Source organism: Fundulus heteroclitus, chromosome 18 (genome assembly GCF_011125445.2).
Source record: "Fundulus heteroclitus isolate FHET01 chromosome 18, MU-UCD_Fhet_4.1, whole genome shotgun sequence".
In the NCBI taxonomy this organism is placed as follows: domain Eukaryota; kingdom Metazoa; phylum Chordata; class Actinopteri; order Cyprinodontiformes; family Fundulidae; genus Fundulus; species Fundulus heteroclitus.
Window position 1 is genome coordinate 38513047 of NC_046378.1, and position 24543 is coordinate 38537589.

The 24543-nt window shown below is 38.6% G+C and overlaps 2 protein-coding genes across 2 annotated transcripts in view; both read right to left on the minus strand.

Annotated features, from left to right (window-relative positions):
* Positions 1-14731, minus strand: dcun1d5 (DCN1, defective in cullin neddylation 1, domain containing 5 (S. cerevisiae)). Its single transcript, XM_012853333.3, has 10 exons — positions 14645-14731; positions 10366-10430; positions 10203-10245; positions 7987-8083; positions 4477-4642; positions 4303-4394; positions 4105-4213; positions 3426-3530; positions 2899-3001; positions 1-440 (listed from the first exon to the last, which is right to left on the minus strand). Exons 4-10 carry the CDS (start codon positions 8049-8051, stop codon positions 316-318), a joined length of 765 nt encoding a protein of 254 aa, XP_012708787.1. The 5' UTR covers positions 8052-8083; positions 10203-10245; positions 10366-10430; positions 14645-14731; the 3' UTR covers positions 1-315.
* Positions 14732-21222: 6491 nt separating this feature from the next.
* LOC105924888 (cullin-5) overlaps positions 21223-24543 on the minus strand; it is a 39385-nt gene continuing 36064 nt past the window's right edge. The window contains exon 19 of the mRNA XM_036149901.1: positions 21223-22463. Within this exon, the coding sequence (XP_036005794.1) occupies positions 22269-22463 (195 nt within the window). The 3' untranslated portion in view covers positions 21223-22268. The remainder of the gene's footprint in view (positions 22464-24543) is intronic.

Here is a 24543-nt window from a genome sequence, read left to right on the forward strand (position 1 = left end):
TACTTTAAGCTCCTTTTAATAACAGTGAAAACATCTAAACAAGACACAAAAGTGAAACAAAATAATTAGCAGGGAGCATATTCCCGACTCCTTCAGCTCATTTTGTTTCTACACGTTCTCTCCAAATTAACGCAAGGAGAACCGACCGGGTTTATATTGAGAGGAACGCCTCCCAGCAACAGTTTAACGAAGGCGGAGACGACCTCGGACAGGATGCGAGTGTGAAGAGTCCACAGCGATCTTTCTGCAGTCCATGTTTTTATGTTATGCACGATTTTTGTGTTGGTGAGACCAGAACCCGTTTTTTTCCTCTTCTCATGTCAGCTGTTTGGTCTCTGCCGTTAGTTTTCGCTCTCCTTCCCTTTTGTTGGGTACGTACGGCAGCCTGGAGGCCGACCGCGTCTTCTGCCACTCCACAAACTCATCTAGCAGCACAGGCCCTGCAGGGAACAAAAAGTCCACTTAACGATTGTACATCCACTGTTTATTTTAGAAACCTAAATATGACCGACTAAAAAAACCCCAAAACAATCACTGGTGATTCTCCAAATGAACATTATGATCACCTGCTCATTGCTGCCATTTATGGTGAAGGTATGGAGGACTTTATTCTGCACATGTGGTTTAAAATCATTAATATCACAGAAAGCTTACTGCTATGAGCAGTTTTCTCTGGCTGTATGACTGTTGCAACATTAATACAACAAACACATGAAAATTTACAAATAATTATTTCGATGACACCATCGACAAAATTATCAAATTACAAAGTTTCACACACAGACTCTTATCAGGATTTCCACTACATGTATGTGATTGTGGAGCACCGCCACACTTTCAGAATGAATTTAAAACGTATGTTAAAACCATTTTAAGCATACGATATGGTATACCTACTAGGGCTGAACAATTAATCGCATTTTCAATATAATTGCGATTTAAAAAAACGCAATTTCCAAATCGCAGAGTCTGCAATTTTTGGCTATGTAACAATCAGGGAATTAGACGCGTCCATTAGGTGTTGGTAAAATGTTTAAAGTGGGTTTGCCTCCACATGGAAGGGAAGACAGTTGCAGCAGTGAGATAATCTAATTTTATTACTTGTTTTAGAGTTTATATAATCATACATAGCATTAAGTACAGGTCAATCAGTTTAATACATAGATTTGCTTGTTGGTTGCACTTTATGTTCAACAAGGATTGATGTCTAATTAAATTAAAAGCTGTTCTCTTGAATAATATTCTGATCAATAGAAACATTAAAAGTTCATATTTAAAATAGTCCTTGTTTACAAACATCTTTATTTAGAGAACATTTTTGTTGCTTGTGGTTAATGCGGAGAAAAGTCAAAATTGCAATTTTGATAGAAATATATTGTAGGCAGAACGCAATCATTTCTGCTCTGAGTTTAGATGCTGTGGGTCTTTTAGCAACTAATCCACATGGCGAGGAAACAAATTGATTTGTTGTTGGTATATATTTTGAAACACATGATAAATTAACTGGGGAAAAAAAACTCGCATTAAATCACAATATAAAAAAAAAAAAAAAATCGCAATTTGATTATTTTACAAAATCGTTCAGCCCTAATACCTACTGTATATTTGCCACTTATTCTAATAAGAGTTTAGTTTTAAATAAACTTCAATATCATGAGACGTTAAAATTGAAGTTATTTTGAAAAGCCAACCCCTCTGGCTCCTGTCTGTCTCGCTGCTACTGGTGGCTGCTGCGCTGCTCTCGGTAGAGAAGAAAAACTAGACGACAGTCCAGCGTTTCCACTTCAGTGACTGTCGCTGTTTCTGGGGACTTTTCAGACCCCTCTAGCAACTTTTATTCAAAAAAGCAACTAGAAACAAATCTAGTGACTTTTCTCTGTGATTTTGGCAATTTAGCGACGTCACATGAAAGCAGCAACCTGTCTACAGTTACCGGCTGCTAGAGCTATCTGGAGACTCCCTATTCCCTCAGCACTGTCTCACAGGCAGCCGTCCTGAAAGCCCTGCATGCAGTCAGAGCAGAGAGGAGACCCGCTCCGTTTTCACATTGCAGAAGTATAACACAAAGCTGCTGACTTTGTAATCCACCCTGGATTACAAAGTGGAATATAAATATATTATCGTATATTTTGGACCATAAGGAGCACCGGATTATAAAGGTGCATTAAATATTCCTCCCAAGTGTGCAATATCACTCCTCCACGTCCACAGCTCTCTATCCGTCTCGATCAGGAGGACAGAGTAGCTGGACTACGCTGCCCTGTTTCTAACATTACGCCAAAATAAACGTAACTTTTATATTCAATTACTAAGTTTATTGTTGCTAGCGTGTACTCCAGGCTGCCTTTTATGAATGCACTTCTAGTTTAGACATTACAGTCAGGCAGTCTTGTAGACAGCTCAGGGGTCCTATTAGGTAGTGACACAGTGTACCGTAATGCTCCTAATATCCATTGAGCGGAGCGACTTCATTGCTAACCAAAGTCATACTTACACATTTTAACAGATTGTTGAGCGCATTGTACCACATAAAATCAGTCAGTAAGGAAAATGGTGATCAGATATATTGAATTTTGAGACGATTTAAGGATTTTAAGTGCTCCTCATAGTCCAAAAAATACAGTAAATACAGTTTTTAATCTAGTCTTTTTTTTCTCTTAAACTGTTGCACTACAGTAATTACCTGAATACCACACAGCTTGAATCACTAATTCACTTCGTTCAATGTCTGTGATTACCATCTTAGTAAAATTAGACAAATTAGATTCAGGCAATGTTTAAAAATAATCCATTATTTTATAAAGTAATTTTTACGTATGTGACTCCCCCCCCCCGTTTGACTATAATATTTCAGAAACGTTTCTCCCTGGGAGTCGGGTTTGCTTCTGGGATACTCACAAGCCCCATCTTCATCGTAGTTACTGAGGTCCGTGTTGATGGTTCTGCTGAACTCCAGAACGTTGTACCACTGGTCTTTGTTCAGTCCTTTGTACTTTGACTGCTGTAGGGGTGGAGAAAAAAAAGTTGTTAGTAAAAACAGGCAGAAAGCATTTCTTAACTATAGATGTTCGTGGTACCAAAGAAAGGGCGACGTGCTAAAGGTGATGAATGTGAGAGCAGCCGGGCTGCATCAGTAACTGGACCATTACAAAACAATTGTTTTTAGAAGAGTTAATTGCTTATCTAAGCCATCTTATGTCAAATGTTGGCTTAAACATTTGACATAAGTTTAACCGGCATTGTGCCTCGTATTGGGAGCTGACCTTATAACATCGCAGCCGCTAGCAAAAAGCATCTGAACCAACCGTAATGTTTAAAATGTTTCATGCTTTTACTCGCCGGGGAAACCAGTTAGAAATAACTGATCAGATATGCCCTCGATTTGGACTGCAACAACAAGCAGTACACAAATGAGCGTGATTTACCTCCAGGAACTGGCGGAAGACAGGAAAGAGAGGCCAGGTCCTCCCCAGCAGCAAAGCCAGCATGGATGTAGCGGTTTCCATGTCCAAACTCCTCTGGTTCGTGTCCTAATAACGTAAACAAAACTAAGTGTGATGTGCAGGCACCGAGACGACCTGAGCTGCTTTTCATTCTCCAAACTTCTGCCAAACGGAGCTTCAAGGAAACATTTTTAGAAAAATAAAACAACTGCGTACATCACTTCAAAGCCATCACATTTAGCCATCTTTGCCACCAAGTGTCAGATCAACAATGTTGCTTTAATACTGTTTCTCAGTCAAAAAGCACTGAGTGATTTAAATAAAAGTGACCTTTAGAAATCTGAAAATATCAAAAATCATTTAGACACACGGCATAATAAGCAGAAAAGTTCTAATCCTACTGCAACATGCACACTTTCACCCTTTCAATCAGATAATAAGCTAACAGACCGAGCAAACTCACTCCAAGTGGTGTTTCTGATTTGAAAAGAATAATTAAATAATTTTACATAGAATTATTGTTTTTAACTGAATTTTTGCTGTGCATGGCTGTACGGCATCAGAACAAAAAAGCTTTGGCAGCAGCCAGAAACACCATGTCATTCACCTTTATAACACGAGAGTTAAATCACTGTACAGCAGCACGCCTTAATAAACTTACTCTGGCAAAGTCAAAAGCATATCTGTAGATGTTTTTGAAGGCCGCGGCGTCGTTGAGCTCACTGCGTAAATACTCCAGCTTGCTTTGTAACCGCTCCGTGCCGTCGCATCTGGAAAACACAAACACAAACGTCAGCGTCAGAAATATTGATTATGGTTAAAAATGTTAAAAAAAGGGGGGAACGTATGAAGCACCTACTGTAATACTGTCATTCCCCTGAGCCATTCGTCTTTTGTAAAGTATCCCATTTTAGCCGCGTCTAGATGCCAGGCCAAAACTAACATTATAATCTGGAACAAAGATGAAGTTGAGCAGGATTCAGGTATTTATTCGAGCCTCGGAGAACAGGATCCACGTTTTAGTCTGACTCACATTCTCTGGTTCCACGCCGATATCTTCACAGAACTTCTCCATGGCTTCCGGGTCGACCACCTTTTCAGGGCCGGCGTATTTGTGGAACCACGCCAGGCACTTTTTACTGGAAAACTGCCTTTCGGTGCCGTTGGGCTTCACGCCGCGGACCTGAGGACGAGTGAAACTAAAACACAGATCACAGGTTAAGTCCAGCTTCTCCAAAAGAGATTAGGATAAACAGCGATATCAGGTTTTCAGGTTTAGGAGCTCAAACAGCTGAAGACAAACGTTCTCCACATCTGAACTCCAGACTTTTCCAGACTTATTGGTCTGATTTTAAATTAAATACAAAAGCTTTATAAATTATAAATTCAGGCTTTAATTCCAGAAAAGCACCTCAATAGCTCAATGGATAAATGTACGGTTTGATGTAGAGATCGACCGATACAGGGTTCTTTTATGGCCGATTAAAGATTATTTTGACATCAGTCTAGCCGATACCCGATATGTGTTGCCGATTTTTTAGGGCCGATTCTTGATGCCGATACGGCGCTTTCTTCTCCATTTACATGATGTGAAATATTTGTAATCGTTGTCATTTTCAAGTCTCAAAACTTGCGTTTAAACCCAAGAACATTAACAATCAGCTTTAGCTTCAGTTTGAAAGGTACACTGAAAAAAACTCGCATCACGACCAGTGGCGGTTGGCCCATAGGGGGCGCTCGGGCGCTGCTCTCCCTAGATGTGGAGGGGAAAAGTCAAAATATATATAGATTTCAAAAGTATTATTAATGTCAGTTTTTAATTAATAGTATGTGGCTACATGTAATAAGAATTATTAAAACACTTCTACTAATTGACTCATTTAACAGTGCATTTCCACTGACAGAACGTAGCATTTCTCCCGTAGGGCTGTCACTCAAGGAGCCCTACAAGTGTAGCGAAATAACCAATTGTATACTGTTGCTAGGGAAAATTTATAAATATTTGGCCAATAAGCATCACAAAAATGAACGGGTTTGGGGCTCCTGGAATCATAGCCCTTGCTGCAAAGTGATCTAGGTATATGGCAAGCCGTTTTAACATAAAGTAATGTAGCTAGCAGTCAGTGACGTAGAGATTACGGCGACGACGACAGAGAGACACATATTTTGTCATGTGGTAAGTGAGTTTGAATATTGGGCTATATGTTGAAAGGATTTTGGAAGGTGCTGCGAACATTGCATCAGGTACATAATTTTGTCAGCTGATAATTTTTTTTTCATATTTTGAAATTCTGTTCTTGAATCACTATGCAGTTCAAAGCCTTCAGCTGATCCAAAATGCTGCAGCAAGAGTTCTGATGAAAATCAACAAGAGGAATCATATTTCTCCAATTTTAGCTTCCCTTCATTGGCTTCCTGTTAAATCAAGAATAGAATTTAAAATTCTTCTTCTAACGTATAAAGCCCTTAATAATCAAGCTCCATCATATATCAGAGCTCTGATTACCCCGTATGTTCCTAACAGAGCACTTCGCTCTCAGACTGCAGGTCTGCTGGTTGTTCCTAGAGTCTCTAAAAGTAGAATGGGAGGCAGATCCTTTAGCTATCAGGCTCCTCTCCTGTGGAACCAACTCCCAGTTTTGGTCCGTGAGGCAGACACCCCGTCTACTTTTAAGACTAGGCTTAAAACTTTTCTTTTTGACAAAAATTATAACTAGTGACTCATGTTACTCTCAGCTACCTTTATAGTTTTACTGCTATAGGCTTAGGTTACTGGAGTATATCAGGATCTAATTTTCTCACTATATTGAGTTCTACTGTTCTTCAATTATGCATTATGTGTTGTCATTTCTGCTTTAACTTTTTGTTCTCTCTCTTTTTCTTCATAGTAGGTACACCTGGTCTGGCGTTCTGTTAACTGTGACATCATCCAGAGAAGACGGCTCACCCGCTACTACCATTTAATGTAGAACAGATTACTGGATCAATGTGTGCTTCTGTGCTTTTTTGTTTCTCTTGTTGTGTCTCTGTTCTGTCTTCTGTAACCCCAGTCGGTCGAGGCAGATGACCGTTCATACTGAGCCCGGTTCTGCTGGACGTTTTTCCTTCTCGTTAATGGGTGGTTTTTATTTCCACTGTCGCTTCATGCTTGCTCAGTATGAGGGATTGCAGCAAAGCCATGTACAATGCAGATGACTCTTCCTGTAGCTCTACGCTTCCCCAGGAGTGAATGCTGCTTGTCGGGACTTTGATGCAATCAACTGGTTTCCTTATATAGGACATTTTTGACCAATCTGTATAATCTGACCCAATCTGTATAATATGATTGAACTTGACTTTGTAAAGAGCCTTGAGATGACATGTTTCATGATTTGGCGCTATATAAATAAAATTGAATTGAATTGAATTGTTCTGTTGTGAAATCCATTGTGAAACTGTTTGGCTGAAGATAATGGCAGTACAGTATGGTGTATGCCTGAATTATAGTGTTGTATTTAATACTGTTCCTTTCCTAAATAAGACCTAATATAGCTGTAAATGGTTGAATGTATCTGTAAGCTGCAGATTCTGAGAAGGGAATTAAACGCTTATTGTGGAATCGTAGTAATTTTCCGACTTTTAATTTAAATGCATGTACTGGGTTAGGCAGGGAAATCTATTGGCCAGCCCCACCAAGATGTTTTTTCACCAGCCGCCACTGATCATGACTCTTAGGAGAGCGCTTAATGAACGTGTCATCAGCGAGAAAAGAGCCTCTTTTAGTTCAGTGGCAAGGAGGAGGAGAACAAACACAGACCGCCGCCGTAATGTACAGACATCATTTTCTGTAAAGTTAAACGCTGAACGGATAGTGATCAGTAATTGTTTTCATGTGCGTACGTGATTCTCAATGGGAACCAACACACGCCAGCTGGAGATCAGACGTTGGGTCTTTATAATGAATCGAAAAACCGATGCACGTATCGGCCAATGCCGATACAGGAAAAAAGAGAAATAAGTATTGACCAGGCGATGTATCGGTCAACCAGTAGTTTAGCGGATAAATGGATGAAGAGGCTGGAGAAAGGATTCAGGGTGGACTAAAGGGACGACAGACGACTAAGAAAATCTGACTTGGCATTAAGTCAGGAAACATTTACGTCTCCATAGTCAATGTTCCTTTTCCATACTTCTCCAAGCTGTAAAGCGTCAGAGGTTTGGTGTAAATGGAGAATTGAGAGAAACCACCTTTGACATGGCCTTTGTTTATGTTTAAACCAGATCATATTCTCAGTTTATGACTGTAGATAAAGACAAACCAAGAACAGCAAAGGCGTTTCATTTTACGGTTCTCCTGGCTAGATCTGAAGCATCCCAAATGGAGGAAGAGTATAGAGAGATTTCTGACCTCACAACAAAAACGAGCAAAATAAAAAAATAAAAAAGTTTGGTGTTTCTGTGGGACTTCTTTCAGGGTAAAGAAAACTTTCCAGGCGACTCCAGAGTGGAACGCATACTTCTAGCTGAATAGCTACACGGACATAACAAAAAGCAGACAACCTACCTTGTAATTTTACACTTGTGCCCGTGTTCCTCGGAGTCAGGCAGTTTCCTCTTCTTCACAGGCATTATGGGAACTTTACTGGGCTTTCCTAGCTGGGCTTAATGGAATAAGACAGTAAAATGGTTAGGATTTGGGAAAATAACTGCTGATTGCTCTGGATTATTGCACATTTTAGAAATACCAAATTTCTGGACTATAAGATGCACTTAAAATCCTTAATTCTTCTAAAATAAAATGTACGGTGTGCCTTATGTATGATTACCATTTTCCTTACTGACTGATTTTATGTGGTACAATGCGCTCAAAAATCTGTTAAAATGTGTAAGTATGACATTGGTCAGCAATGAAGCCGCTCCGCTCAGTGGATATTAGGAGCATTACGGTATACTGTGTCACTACCTGAGGACCCCTGAGCTGTCTACCAGACTGCCTGACTGTAATGTCTAAACTAGAAGTGCATTCATGTAAAGCAGCCTGGAGTACGCGCTAAGAACAATAAACCTAGTAAGTTAATTCAATATAAAAGTTTATTTTGGCCTTATGTTAGAAACAGGGCAGTGTAGTCCAGCTCCTCTGTCCTCCTGACAGAGACGGATAGAGAGCTGTGGATGTGAAGGAGTGATATTACACACATGGGAAGGATATTTAGTGGGCCTTATGGTCTGAAAAATATGGCAACGAGAAAATCTGAGGGATTAAATGTAAATCTGATCTCCTTTTTATAACCTAAAACGTCTTAAATCTAGATTTTGAGTATTAGGTTAAGTTGCACATTAGATCTGTATGTTTTGTTCCCTTCATTACTTTGGTCAACTTTTAAAATGTTTATGCTCCTGAAAGTATCTTACAGTACTTTAGAGGATTAAAAACAACGCATTATTGTTATATTTTCCACTACTAAGTCTGTCCTAAAATATAGATTTAATATTTGGCAAAGAACTGTCAACAGTAGCCCTCATAAATCTGACTGTAATAAGATGTTACGGTTAGCTAGCTCAGATTATAAGAAGTGTATTCACACTCAAACATCAAATTTAAGTTATATCTACCTAAAATAAGTTATTTGGATGAGTTAGTTGATTTTCTGTTTTTGGGTTAACCGATTTCCTCTGTGTTTATGTGGGTCTTACATTATAATAGGCCTTAGAAATTAAAATGTTTCATTTGCAGAAAGTCACAGAGACCCTGTACACAGAGACGCTGTTACATCAACACCTCCACCTGACCGAGCAACTCAGAGGCGTTCTGCGGCCATTTAAAGTCTGAGCAAAGATATAATCATGTTTACAAAATAAGCCATCAAAAGTTAAAAAGTGTCTGCTGTGAGACGCTGGGCTCATGTCCACAGGGAACAATGTCTCAGATCAGCACATAAGGGACAAACAGAGCCAAACTTATTTAAATAAAACAGTAAAAAAAAAAGACTGTAGAAATATTAAAGGTTTTACTAAGAAAACTAAAAACTAAATCACAATCAAACATACATTCAGACTAGGCCTGAACAGTATATGAAAAATATTTAGTAATATAAACAAGGCAATGTGTTGAAGGCCATTTTTATTCCAAGAATTCATTCTTCATATGCTAATATTACACATTGCTACTGGCTACAGCAGCTGTAGATGTTTACTGATGACGGAGCCGATGCTAAAGCTCAGAAACGCAGTGAAGACATCAGAGGGGGGTGAGGAACAGATCTGATCATGAGCGCCATATTCAACAGGAATTTGCTAATAGCAAGCAGCCAATGTTAAGTTTAGGGTACGCTGTAATAAAAAGTTAATTTAAGAAAACTGCAGATGAACTAAATTCATATTTGCTACTGATGTCAATCCAGATGTATAAACCGGCTAACGCAACATATAGAGCCAGTCCCAGTTTTTCCATTACGGCTGCATCATCTGTAAGTGCATTTAGGACCGTAACAGAAATATGTTAAAGAAATTGACAACAGTTTAAAATGACTTACCGTGTTTCTAAAAGTTAATCACCAATAATTGTCATTATGAGTTACCATAATTACATTTTTGGTGAGCAGACACCGGCTGCTGAATAGTAATGAAACTAAAAATGGTTCATAGTGACTTTGATTTAAAATTTCAGTCCCATATTTATTGATGGGATTAACCTGTGCCCCTATAAACCTTTAACTTCTGGATGTAAAAAGCAGATTAACCTGTGAATCACTGCTGTGTGTGTTGTTTTTTTGTTCTTACCTGTAAACTTCTGGCTGCCTTGTCCATTCAAATCAACAAGATTCTAAAAAAGGTAAAAACAATTTACTACATTTCCAATAAAAACTTTACATTCAAAACACTCTAAAATTAGAAAAAGAAAAAAAAAAACGTTTAAACTTTATGTAATGAAAGCAATACTCACAAGCTTATCCAGCGTTTCTGATATTTTACCGATGTCTGCCAGGCCGCACGAGTCGATCCGATGACCTGCAACACAATCACAGGCAGAATATGGAAATTTAAAACCTGAAGAAAAGGTTTATTCTAGCTTTGTTCAGGTTCCCACTGACCTGCACGCATCCCTTACCGCGGCAGGTGTTAGGGCTGGGCGATTAATCAGATATTGATCTTGATTACGATTTGGGTTTTCAACGATCATAAAAAACACAATAATCGATATTTGTCCCTTAGTCGTCTCTCGGGGTGTCATGAATCCAGCGCCGCTGCCTGCGTGCCAGACTCCCCCCACGGCCGCCGACCCGTTTCATTTGCTTCAGCGTCAGCTATAAACGCTTCAGCAGCGAGAAATGTCGAGAAAGGCTAAAGACGTCGCGGTTGGTAGAAAAGAGATGAAACGGCTTCAGTGGTGTGGAAACATCGTGGGTAGGGCTGGGCGATATGGATTAAAAAATAAATCTCAGATTTTATCATACCAAATCCGATTAATCGATTTTTCCCTCCTTTTTGTTTCATTAAAGAAATTATTTTAAAACCTTGCTTTTATGTCAAGCATTTCGTCAGGGAGTTGACCTGAATTCAAAGTGCAACTAAAAACAAGCTGTGAAACATGCTTGTAAAACAAGATGGCAGCCGTGCCATTATAAACAATGAAAATATAACAAAACATTTGCTGCTAGTGGTATTACACATTGAGCTAAGAACAGGCTTCACTGCACTTGTGAACTTCAAACTAAGTAAAAAAAAAAAGTAAATAAGTAAATGAAGTGCCTCGTATTATGGTAAAAAAAAGTTTCCACTTAACAATATTTTGACAATAATTTTGCCTAAACATATATTCAGCATCACATGCTGTTCTCTTCATGGAAACCCAATGAGTGTATTGGCAAAATAAAATCCACATTTTCCAAAAATTAAATCTTAAAGAATTGTAAATTCGAATTAATCCAATAAATCGATTTATCGCCCAGCTCTAATCGTGGGTACGGGGAAGCAGACGTTGCACGGTTAGCTATAGCGCGCTAACCCTGCTCCTCCATTCATTTCCTATGGAGCGACGAGGCGACAGGCGCCTGCAGCAAAGCTACTGCAGAAATTCATGCGCGGGAAATTTTACGCTCGTACTTGATGACGTCAGACGCGACACAAGAAAGTCGAACAACGTTCAACTTTTGTGGCCGTCACATGGCTCCACAGTCATTTATCTGATCCACCACGAGGTGCGTCCTCAAAATGATGATGACTCCTCGTCTCTAATATGAACCTGGGGGTGTTTTTCTTATGTAGACTAGACATAAAAGCAAGATTTCAGTCAATTCCAGGTAAATCTTCTGACTCTTCTTGTCGGTGACAGGCTGCTTTGAAAATATCAAAACCCTCCAATTTTATCACCAACAAGATTTCTTGGAATCCACCAGCGTGATTTGAAAAGCTGTCGCTGTGTGTTGGTTCTTCCCTGCGGTGAAAGCCACCAGTAGCTGACGGTCACTCCCGGGAGCGACTAAAGACTTTATCTCATTTTTATCCAACTTTTTTCTTTTTTTTCTATGTTTGGAATCCTGCGGACAACGTTTCACGACCAGTTTTATGTTCGATAAACTCGTGTTAATATTGACGATTAATCTTGTTAAATAATCGAGATCTCAGTTTCAATCAAAAATAATAGTGATTATAATTTTTTTGCAATAATCGAGCAGCCCTACTTAGTTATTCAAGTAAATTTTGTGAATTTTTTCATTTAAGCTGTGATTTACAAACAGATCTCATGTCAGCTAAAGACTTCAACAGTTATCAGAAATCAACATCGGGGCAGAAATAATCAAATAATCAAACAAACCATCACTTCAAACCAAGTATCAAATCATGTTGGAAAACAGGATTAAATTCAAAATATTTAATATATTCAAACATATTGCTGGTAACTCATCACAGGAGGAAAAAGCCTGGCGCTGGATCAGCTGGCATTGGTAACATAAAAAACTCTTAATCTGCCTTGTATTTGATTGTCACATTTCCCTGAAATGCCGTCGTCATAGCGATGCAGTTGTCTGCTAATGGTGTGGTTTTTTTATTATGTGTGTAATATTTCTAACATGACTTCAAGAGGTTTGACATTTGTGCTGTTTTTTTGTTTTTGTTTTTAAGTTGGATGTGTTTTACGTTGTGTTTGGGCTGGAAAAAGTCAAGATCTGGCAACGCAGTGTAGTGCTGTGTCCATTCAATTAACTCAAGTCAATTATAAGCAGACGCTGCGATAAACAGGAGCGTTGAAGTCAGGCTGAACTCTGAAACATTCAGGAGAAACTACAGCAGCTGAGGAGCAGAACAGGAGCAGAGTTTTCTTCTGCCTGAAAATAACCCAAATTTCTCCCATTTAGCTGAATTACTGCTCGGTTCTGCTCCTCGTGCTGCAAGCTGCTGTGGCTAACTCACGTTAATGACGCTGCTTCCTGCTCGCTCTCCTTTGCTCAGTTGTCACTTCTTGTATTCGTTTGGAAATGAGTCTGAATATCCAACTACAAATGTAGAGACCCCCCCCCCTCTCAGTAGTTGAGTTGGTTTGATTGGTTGAATTGTATGACTGACAAATTGAGATATGAATTACAGAAAGATGGCCACTCTGAGGTAAAAACATAAAACCCAAATAACCACCGGGTCTGCGCTGGAGTATGTGGGCGCAGACTAGACTATAAAATCATAATTACACATTATTTAGAGTAAAAATTATAGCCTGATGTGAGATTTCCAGTATGAAGAACGTTTGTGATTTAGAGACCGTATAAAGCGACTCTGCACCGCCCATCACCACAACTAGACTTAAATTCTCAACCTGAAAACTGTGGCATGCTATGCTATAGGTGACAAACTATAATGAAAGTTAAATTAATTAATTGAATATGAAAGCCTTGCGAGTAGCTTTAATATTGGTGTTATGCTTTTATTTAATGATTACCATTCTGGTTTAGGTCATTTATAAAAACTTAAAATCCTTCTCGTCTACGGACTACGGACCATTCGGGTCGCACCCAAACCCTGTGTCAGAAGCTTAGGGCCCCACAAAACCTCACATTTTAAAAACAGATCTAAAAATGTTAGATTTTATTTAAATTGGCATGAGAATACTACTGAATCTGATTTGATATTGTTAAAAGATAAAATATTTTAAAAATTGCTCAAAACAGAAATGTGAGATTTAAAAGAAATAGGCCTGTTTATGCTGTAAAAGTGTATAGAATAATATTTATTGTTTTACGTTAACATAGTTACAATCTGTGAGTTTTATTTTTTTCTCTGTGTTTGACCTCAATTTGTCCACAAACGCGTATATATGTAGATAAATTAGCGGTGATTGCTTTTAAATCCAGCCGATTAAACCTGGATCCCTCCTCCAGATTATGCCTAATCTGTATCGTAAAACTGTTAGTGGTGATCTGAACAGGAAGAGCCCCCCCAATTAAAACTCTGCTTAAGGCCCCATAAAACCTGGGGCCAGCCCTGCCATCTAACACACTAACAGCTAACAAGAACTGCGTCACAAACTGGATTTCTTTCCTCCCGAACCGCGTCCAGGCTCGAAGCTGCCTCCTAAACGCCGACCGACAACCGTAATTCATCCGCAGCAGGAAATGTGGCTGAAAACGGGACCGCAAACTGGAACCCAGGCTGGGTTTGGTCCAAATCTGTGGTCCAATCTGTGAAAAATAACTACGTGTCTGACGACGTGCAGCCCGCAAACGTGATTTGAAACAAAACGCTTCGGTCTGTCGAGACTACGTCTTCCTCACAAACGCAGTCGGGATGTTTTTGTGCCTTATTGAAAAAGTCTCTGAACGTTGGGGGTTTTAACGTTTAAGTCAAATGCGACAGTTGATGCTAATGTTAGCAGCAGCAGCCTGAAAGCCAGTCACGGTGGCCCATAATCGCGATTTCCCCCCCAAATTCATCTGTAAACTAATCATTGACACAAACTAGAAGTTGAATGACATCTAAAATAGCACGTTAAATCCTTACAGTGTCATAAATGTTTTTGACAATAAGCAGTTTTCTTTGTTAGCAAGCTAACGCTAACGGCACACCGCGGGTCCCAGAGCTGCTGCTTTTTTTTTTTTTTCTTACGTTGGTTTATTTATCAACACGAAATTCTAAAGATGAATACATTTATTTTAGACTTAAACTATATTACAGAGCTGACTGAGTTAATACGCGTTACTTATTAAACTCGGTAATTCGTGTTAAACACTTACTGTTTCCAGCTTCACTCTGCCTTAAATTACTTCCACACTGTGCTGAGGCTTCAGCTGTACCGGTGTTTCCGTAGGAGTGGGCGATACCATCACTAAGCTGGGCGGGGGGGTGGGAGCCCACAAACCTCACCACTATAAAATAAACTCTCGCCAGATAGTCGATTTTTCTCACTTGCGTATTGAAATACATCATGTAATACACGATAAATACAAAAATATTAAACAATATAACCGCAAACCATGCGGAGAAAAACAATAGAATAAAACCGCATCCACCCTCCATAGAGGAAGAAGTGAAATCTCCCGCTTTTTTTTTAACGAGTAGTCCTCTTATTTGACACAAGCATGCGGGAAGACCTCTATGGAAGACCGAAACAGACAAAATTTAAAATATTAATAGAAAGATAAATGGCCTAGTAAATAAACTAATACACTTATATTATATACCAAAACTTAATATACCAAAACTTAATGTTAAATCCTTAGTGTTTTATATATATATATATATATATATATATATATATATATATATATATATATATATATATATATATATATATATTTAATATAAAGCAGTTCTCTTAGCTAACGCTAACAGCACACCGCGGGTCCCAGAGCTGCTTTTTTTTGTCTTACGTTGGCTTAGTTATCAACACAAAAAGAAGTGAAATCTCCTGCTTTTTTTTTTAACGAGTAGTCCTCTTTTTTGACACAAGCATGCGGGAAGACCTTCTATGGAAGACTGAAACAGACACAGTTATAAATATTAATAGAAACATAAATGGCCTAGTAAATAAACTAATACACTTATATTATATACCAAAACTTAATATACCAAAACTTAATGTTAAATCCTTAGTGTTATATATATTTTTACAATATAAAGCAGTTCTCTTAGCTAACGCTAACAGCACACCGCGGGTCCCAGAGCTGCTGTTTTTTGTCTTACGTTGGCTCAGTTATCAACACAAAAAGAAGTGAAATCTCCTGCTTTTTTTTAAGTAGTCCTCTTTATTTGACACAAGCATGCGAGAAGACCTCTGTATGGCAGACAGAAACAGACAGAATTAAAAATAGAAATAGAAATATGTAAATGGCCCGGTAAATAAACTAATACACTTAAAATGTACCAAAACACAAGAAATAATTGTGTATTTATAAATATCTCTTTGTTTCAAATATTCCATTTACTTTATCTGTTGTTTATAATTTTTGACAATCAAATTATTTTCTCTAATTGCTTCCAGCACATTATTTATTATTAAACAGCATATACCTGTCCTGTGTAAAAAAAAATTCAGTGGGGTTTCACAGCAACAATGGACCATTGAGGAAATGGCATGGGCTGTTGTGTAAGTGTTGTCCCGCTTTGAACCACTAGGTGTCATTGTTACTCATTCGTCCTTTAACATCTTTGTTAAAGGACAATTTTTTTTTTTATGAAAAATACTGTAAATTAAAATCAAATGCCTAAATAAATAATTTGTTGAATATAAGGTTAATTAAATTATAAAACATTTGGTATAGTAAACAATTGGGACGATTTAAACAAATGCATTTGTTTTGCATTTCTCTCAACGTACCAGTGTCGTATAGTAACAAAGTATAAATACTTCACTACTGTACTTAAGTATATTTTGGAGTACTTTATACTTTCCTCAAGTATAATTTTTTTGATAACTTTCACTTTTACTTCACTATATTTTCGAACTTAATTGCATACTTTTACTCCAATACATTTTCAATGTTTGGTTTAGTTACTCGTTACTACTACAAAAAAAAGAGAGAGAGAGAGAGAGAGAGAGAGAGAGAGAAAAAAATTGTAAAGCACTGACCTTACTTGAAGAAGAAAAACTGAAAGCTTACAAAAAGGTTGTATTTTCTGTCTAAACTTGGTCTAAATGTCTCCTGCACTTGGTTGTTTATATTATTTTAAGTGAATTTGACTTTCAAAGTTTACCAAAATGTAAAAAATGTCATTCAAACTGCATTTGCTTTGTTTTACTTTTTACTTATACTTTTCATAACATTACTTGAGTACATCTATTTTTACAGTAATTTTCATACTTAAGTACAATACATTTCAGATACTTTAAGACTTTAACTCAAGTAACACTTCAGTCAGTGACTTGGACTTTTACCAAAGTCATATTTTGGAGAGGTACTTATACTTTTACTTGACTCTGAGATTTCAGTACTTTATACAACACTGCAACGTACCAAACAGAGGTTGTAATATACAATGTATGCAACTGATTCACAGAGGTTCCAACCTTCACATGCACAATTTTTTGCACACTGCAACTATAACCATGTTTAGTTAAAGGACAAAAAAACACAGTCAACAGTCATGGATGCAAATACAAGGGCAAATTTATAATTACTCATGAACTAGATAGAAGAAAATGTGATGGCCATTTACGATTGAATGACTGGTCTGTCAGTAACTGCTTCAGTTTTAGTCCGTCTGAGTTAAAGTCTGCATTCCGTACACGAGGGGATCCCATATTTGTCCCAGAGATCTCCTTACAATTAGAAATCCCAGTGGTTAGTGCAATTGACTTTAAATTAACTCACATCACCAATGAGAACCTGAGGAACCTGCCCTTTAAACCACTGGAAAATAGATTTAGGATCAGAAACCTTTTGAATCACTGATATTTTTAATTTATCAATAAAGTCTTGGATCCTATTCCCTTCTTAGATATCGTCGGTAATGCCTTAAAATACATGTATTTATTTATTGAACATGTAACAACATATAGTTAAAAGAAGCAGAAGAAGAAAGAAAAAAGGACACAATAAGGAAAGAAATGTTGCTGTTTCACAAAATTGATGTATTTAATCAAGGGGAGAGGAGAAATATGAACTTATAGCAGCCCACCCCTTTATCACACACCGTTGCACTGATTTGTTACTGGTTACACGAAGAAATTTCTTAATAATGTGCAACAAGTTTTACAGCATATTTCCTTTCTATATTATTTAAATATTTACAAATAATATATATTTTAGATTTACATATAAGCAACAGATATCCACCTTTTATACCAACATTTAACTGTTTAATGGTTAGATGCTGCTGCAGTTCCATATAGATACTGGTCCATAGCTTCACCTAACTCATTGAAATGTGGAAAGTTTTCCTTGTTGTTCTGATGATGATGGGTGAATTATTTCATCTTTGAACTTTTTTTTCTGTCATTTTTCTCTTCATGTTAAGTATACCTGGTCTGGTGTTCTGTTAGCTGTGACATCATCCAGTGAAGACATATTACCATCTAACATAGAAAGTACTCCTGGGTCAATGTGTGCTTCTGTGCTTTCTGTGTCTCTGCTCTGTCTTCTCTAAGCCCCAGTGGGTGGAGGCAGATGAGCGTTCACACTGAGCCTGGTTCTGCTGGAGGTTCTCCTCCCTGTTAAAGGGGAGTTTTCCTCTCCACTGTCGCCTCATGCATGCTCAGTATGAGGGATTGCTGCAAAGCCATTAACAATGCAGACGACTGTCCACTGTGGCTCTACGCTCTTTCAGGAGGAGTGAATGCTGCTTGGAGAGACTTGATGCAACCTGCTGGGTTTCCTTAGAGAGGAAACTTTAGACTTAGACTTTCTTTATTGTCATTTTGTATGCACAGAGTGCATACAGAACGAAATTTCATACAGCTCAGAAAAATTGCAGTAACTCTACAGGATACGTTGCAGTGAATTTACAGTACAGGATTAAAATGCAGTAATTTACAGGATAAATTTCAATTGATTTCCGGATAAAGTGCAGCAGTGATTTAACAGAAATCTGACCAACAGAAATTTCTGACCAACCTGGAGGATTTGATGGAAATTGACTTTGGAAAGTGCCTTGAGACTACCTGTGTTGTGAATTGGCGCTATATGAATAAAATTTAACTGAACTATTGAGATGCTTATTTCATTTTCCAGCAGGACTTGGTATTAGCCCACAATGGCAAAGGTACCAAAAGTTAGTTCAGGGAACTGCTCCTTAGTGCCACAGGCTGATCACTACCATGAGACGCCGCATTAACGAAGTAACTCATGAAAAAGGAGCCTCAACCCAGTATTGCATTAATATACTGCATAGCACGAGCCTAGATTTCAGGAGGATCACACATTTATGTTAGAAATCGTTTCATTTTGTGCTGGTGTCTCAGTCCCTTGAGCGGCGCATCGCCTGCAGAGGCTACAGTCCTCGATAAAGTCGTCCTGGGGTTCGATTCCTGGTCTCGGGCGATTCGCTGCAGGTCCTCGGCTTCTCTCTATCCTGTTAAATCACTGTTCGATAATGGCTACTAGAGTCAGAAAATTTAGCCAAAATTAAAATTTCCTCAGAAACGAAATGTTGGGTTTCTGAAAACTACAAAGAAACAAACAATTGAAATATATGACTGAATGTGTGTGTATATATATATATATATATATATATATATATATATATATACACACACACATATACATACACACACACACACACACAGTGACGTCTCTGGCAGGATAACTCATCACCATCAGCAGCAGTTTTTATGATATATACAACCTGACTGATTCACTTTAAATGAAACAGATAAATTAGCATAAACCAACACACTAGAAATGTAATTTTATATAAGATAAATGTAATTTAATTTGAATACATAAAATTACAAATAAAGGCGCACTAATAATGTTAATTTATTGAACAGAAAACATTCACATCAATCCCTCAATGAGCCAGCAAGGACAACCAACACTAGATGGTCGCAGAACGTAAACGTAACGTGTGCAATTCCAGCATTTTGATTGGACGATCAGAGCTTGGGGCCGTAGTAGGGCTGGACAATAATTCAATAACGATATATATCGATCGATAGACGTATGGTTCAATATGAAAAACAGGGGTCAATAAAAAGTTGAATAAAATAACAGTGCACTCTAGCCTATCATGTAGGTCATTACATCCTCCCAACCAATCACACACCCAGGAAAGCTCCATTAGCCTTCAAAGACTTCAGAGAGCACGTGTGCTTTTTCCTTTTTTAAACACTTACAGTTTTTGTATAAAGTTGGTTGAATAAAGGGTTGTTTGAATCCATTTATTTAAAAATAGGCAGGGTTCCCACACCTTGGTGAACATAAAATTCAAGGACCTTTCAAGGACTTTCCAGGACCAATTTCCTCAAATTCGAGGACCACACGTGACGGCATTTACCTACTGTGACCGCTGAATAGTTTATCATATTTTAATACAATGCAAATTCAATAAAAGACTAAACGGCATAGAAGTTGTTGGGTCAGAAGCAATGCAAGAAAGTGGACATAATTTATAGCCTACATTGATATTGATCATATTCATAGCCTACATTTATATCCACAGTACATGGCTATGCCATACTGAAAAAAAGTGCAGCATTGAGATGTTCAGAATTATATCAATTTGTTTCACTTACTTTCATCTTTGATTAAGCTAGTTTTTGACTTTGACTCTGAAAAGTCGCTAAATATAGCGACAAAGTTGCTGAGTTGGCAACACTGCGTGAATGTAACCTATTGGACGCACGTAGGCCTAAACCATAGCCTACCAACTAACGAAGAAGAGCGAATGTACGTTTGCAAATTAAGTCTGCAGAATAAACATAATTTTAAAAGATCGTGTGTTAGTAAAATAATGACACACGAGTCGTCATCCGTGTGAACTTTCAACCCCACAAAAAAATTCAAGGACTTTCAAGGACCTTGAATTTATTTTTTCAGATTCACAAACTTCCAAGGATTTCAAGGACCCGTGGGAACCCTGAATAGGTCATTAAGCAACAGCATAAAATGGCCAGGACTGCACTTAAAATGTATATTTTGAATTGTTTTGATAATTATCGATATCGATCAATATGATTTCTATTTTATCGATATGCTTTTATTCTATATCGTCCAGCCCTAGGCCGTAGTATCTGTGCCCCATGGCTATCTACTGAGAGTGTACTGGGCATGCTCACTGCGATTTCAGATGTTCATGTTGGTGCAGCTCCAATATCAAGACGCCTCAGGAGGATTTAGCTACTGAGACACACATGTTTATACCAGAATTTTATTGGTCAGGGAATCTGTCTATTTTACAATATTGTTCTATAAAGAACGATTAAGTCCCACTGATTATTGTAACCATAGAGCTCCACAGCGACATCTGGTGGTGGTAAACCAAAACATTTGGTTTATCAGCACCAAGATGCTATTTTACTCATTTTCCTGTGGGAGCAGTAAGGATGTACTTGCTAACTTTGTTTTTTTTTTTTAAATATTGGTTTCATCTTTGAAAAAAAAAAAGCATACCAAAAAAAAAAAAAAAAAACAATATATATCTTCAATCTGTTTTTGCAACTTGATGTTAGATTTAGGTGATTTTAGAGCTCTGATACGTCCCAGTATGTAAAACTGTAGCGCTGGACAAGGATGCACTTTCTTTTTCCTCATGACTGTGTCCAAACGGATGCAGAGCTTGGACTTCATCTATGTCTTGTTGCATCAATCGGCTGATTTATGGACCAGAAATGACAGTTTTCTTTCCCGCTCATAGTCATGACACAAGAAAAAAGTAACCTGGTCATTAATTTCACTTTGTCCGCCTTGGTATTTAATTTCATAATGTCCAGAGCATGAGTTCTTACACACCACATAAATAACCCGCAGTGTGCTAACCCTTCAGCAAAGACAAAAAAAAAAAAATTTAAACTGTTTTAAACTGCAATCACAGGGCATGGTGAGAAAAAAAATCAAAATATAGACTTTATAACGGTGGCACATCCTCGGTTCTCCACCATCTCGCACACAATCACAAAGTGTGATAGATTTTCCGCGTACGGGAACATAAAATAAAATATAAATCATAGAGCAGCATGCTGTTAAAAGTGCACATACAGATTACACACATGTAAAAAGAAGAGATGCACGTCATGCACCCGGACACACGCAACACCCACACACACACACACACAATTTGGCAAAAATACTCCTCGGTACTCTGAACTAGTCCTTCGCCGCCGCCGCTCCTCCACGTTGGCAACTTTTAATTGCAATTTTTTTTTGCGTTCAACAAGATCAATAGCGAACGGGAGGGGTTGCAAGATGATCGCCCCCCCCACCTCAAAGATGGCAGCTGAGGCGTCAAGAGAAAGCAATAAACTGACACCAGCTTGTTATATTTGTCCTCCCGCCGCCGCACACTTCACCCCCCCCCCACCCCCGTCTCCTCCGCAGTTTGCGGCTGAGGAAAGTAAGGCAGGAAGTATTTAACTTTAGTGTGTAACTATTTAGTTTTTCTTCTCATCTGCTGGCACAGGGGGCCCCCATGCTGCCTGGCGTCTCCTCGGGTCGGACACTAGAGGGCAGCAGAGACAGAGACGGCCCGATGACTCAACGCTACATCTTTAAATGACACGCCGATAACACGCTGGCGTCACGCAAACAGAAAAGAAACATCCACACTTTTGTTGAAAAGGCTCAGCCTCGTCCCTTCGTCCGTCTTCAGGCCTCTCGCTCATTTCAGACACGTCCTTTTTACGCCTCGTCAGGATCATAAAGCGCCCGCGGCAGGCCGGCGGCAACAGAAAAACAGCGGAAATGCACTCCTTCCCCTCAGAGCCTAGGCCATGTAGATGAAGGTGTTGATGTCCGATTCGTCCCGCTTTATATATTTGTGTTCGATGAGCCACTCGATCTGCTCCTTTATCATCTTCTTCTGAGGCAGAAACATGTTTTTCAGGATCTCCACCAGCTCCGTCTGCAGCTGAGCGTTGCTGATGCGCTTCCTCATCTTCATGATTTGGATGATAGCCTCCTGGACACAAAATGCAGATTGCATTAAAACTTAACTGACTCTAAAGAAACATAGAGGCAACGGTCAAAATGCGCAAACCTAAGGTGTCCTGCAGAACCGCCCAGGGTTTGAAACTATAAACATTATTTGCTTTATCCAGATGTTGGGATTGGCATGTACTTGTATGCAGCATCTTTCACTCTGATATCCCTAAATATAATATAGTGCAACCAATTGCCTTTAGAGCAGGGGTGTCAAATATACGGCCCGCGGGCCGGATCCGGCCCGCCGAACAATTTAGTCCGGCCCTGTGGCTAAATGCATTATCATTATAAATTTTTTTTTTTTTTTTTCCAGTGTCCTGTCTGGCAATGTGGCAATAAGATGCCACAAAGAGCTCATCAGATTTGACTTTCACAAGTGGACAAGATAAAAGGAAGAGAATGATAAAACAATTATTGAAAAAAAACATGTACTTAATTTAATTGAAAATATGCAGTTCCTATATTGTCCACGAGGGGCGCTGTGTTTTAATTAACAGATTAAGCTTCAGGTGTGGAAAAATTCAAACCATGTTGTTGAAATTGCACATACTTTTCTTAAAAACACAGATTATTCATAATATATTGTGTAAAAGTGAAATTAACTTAATATAAAAAACAACAACAAGTCCACTTTTATTAGTTCTATTTAATCTTGCAATGAGTTTACTCGTGTGGCCCTCTTGAGATCAGATTAAGCTGAATGCGGCCCCTAAACCAGAATGAGTTTGACACCCCTGCTTTAGAGGGTTACATAATTATAACCTGACTCCGCCAGATAGATTTGCTCCGCATATCCATCTGGAAACCTTCCGTTGAAGTAATTTTGGGAAGGGGCGAAAATACTGGTTAGCTGATTGGCCTATGTTGGTGATAGACGGGCCAAATGAACCAATCAGATCAACGAAGCATATGACGTACCAACAGCGATGACGAAAACACAGGCTGTTGCCGAAACCAGTCGGGAGAAGAGCAAAAACATCTTTTCCTCTGAGAAAAGCCTCCAGAGCAGTGTTTTGCTCTTCTTTCAGCAAAGAAACACTCTGTAATTCCGATAAAACTTGCTCGATAGCCATGCTAATGCGAGTTTCATCGGCTGAAGCCGCCATGTTCTTTAGACTGAACTGTCGATCTTCTCGTTGCGTCACACCTCAACCCGCCTCAAAGCCAACGCTGATTGGACGTTCGTTTGGTGAACGGCTCCAAATTTTCTTTAACGGAAAGTAGCCAGACTGATCTGCGAGTGAAACCTTGAAAGCTCGAGAGATCAGGATGGTCTCACGAGGCTAACATAATTAGTAAAAAGAGTCCATCCGTGTAACGGAAACATAAATCCTGCTGTTCAGTGAAGGCCTCAGAATAAAAAGCATCAAGAAGACCGAGGAACCCAGACCAATCCATCTGAGCTCAGCTGTTTACAAGACAGTATTATTTGTAGAATCCACAAATCTGAATATTATAGAAGAGCTGCAATAAAAAGGATTAAAAACATAAAGAAGTTCCCTTTGCAGAGCTGTGAAAGACTTGAGACCTTCCTGAAGCACCAGGAGCTTAACCTACAGCCGGAGCTACGATTAGAGCGGCCTAGTCAAAGTCCGGAGCAAACTCCACCTGACGATCTGTGGCAGGACTTGAAAACTGATGTTGACAGACGCTCTCTGTCCAACCCGAGCGAATTTTGCGATGAAAGTGCTCAGATAAATTCATCATACTAACATAGTAACGAGGCAGGGAGGGCTGAGCACAAGCACACCACACTTTTCAGACTTAAATACGTTTTAGTTGTGTTATTTCTTACAACCTTTCTGGGTTTAATACAAAATAGATGTTTGATCCACCTTACTGGGTAAAGAGACATCAATCAAAGTTATTTCCATCATTAATCTTTACCGATTAATTTAGGTTATATATGGTTATAGACAGAGTTTCAGTTGCATCAGCATGCTTAAAAAAATAAATGAAATGTTTCCTGAAGCTTAGGGTCACCTAAAGGATAAAGAAATCATTATGAAATCTTCAGCTGCAGGAGGAAAGATCCTTAATGAAATTATAGAACATGT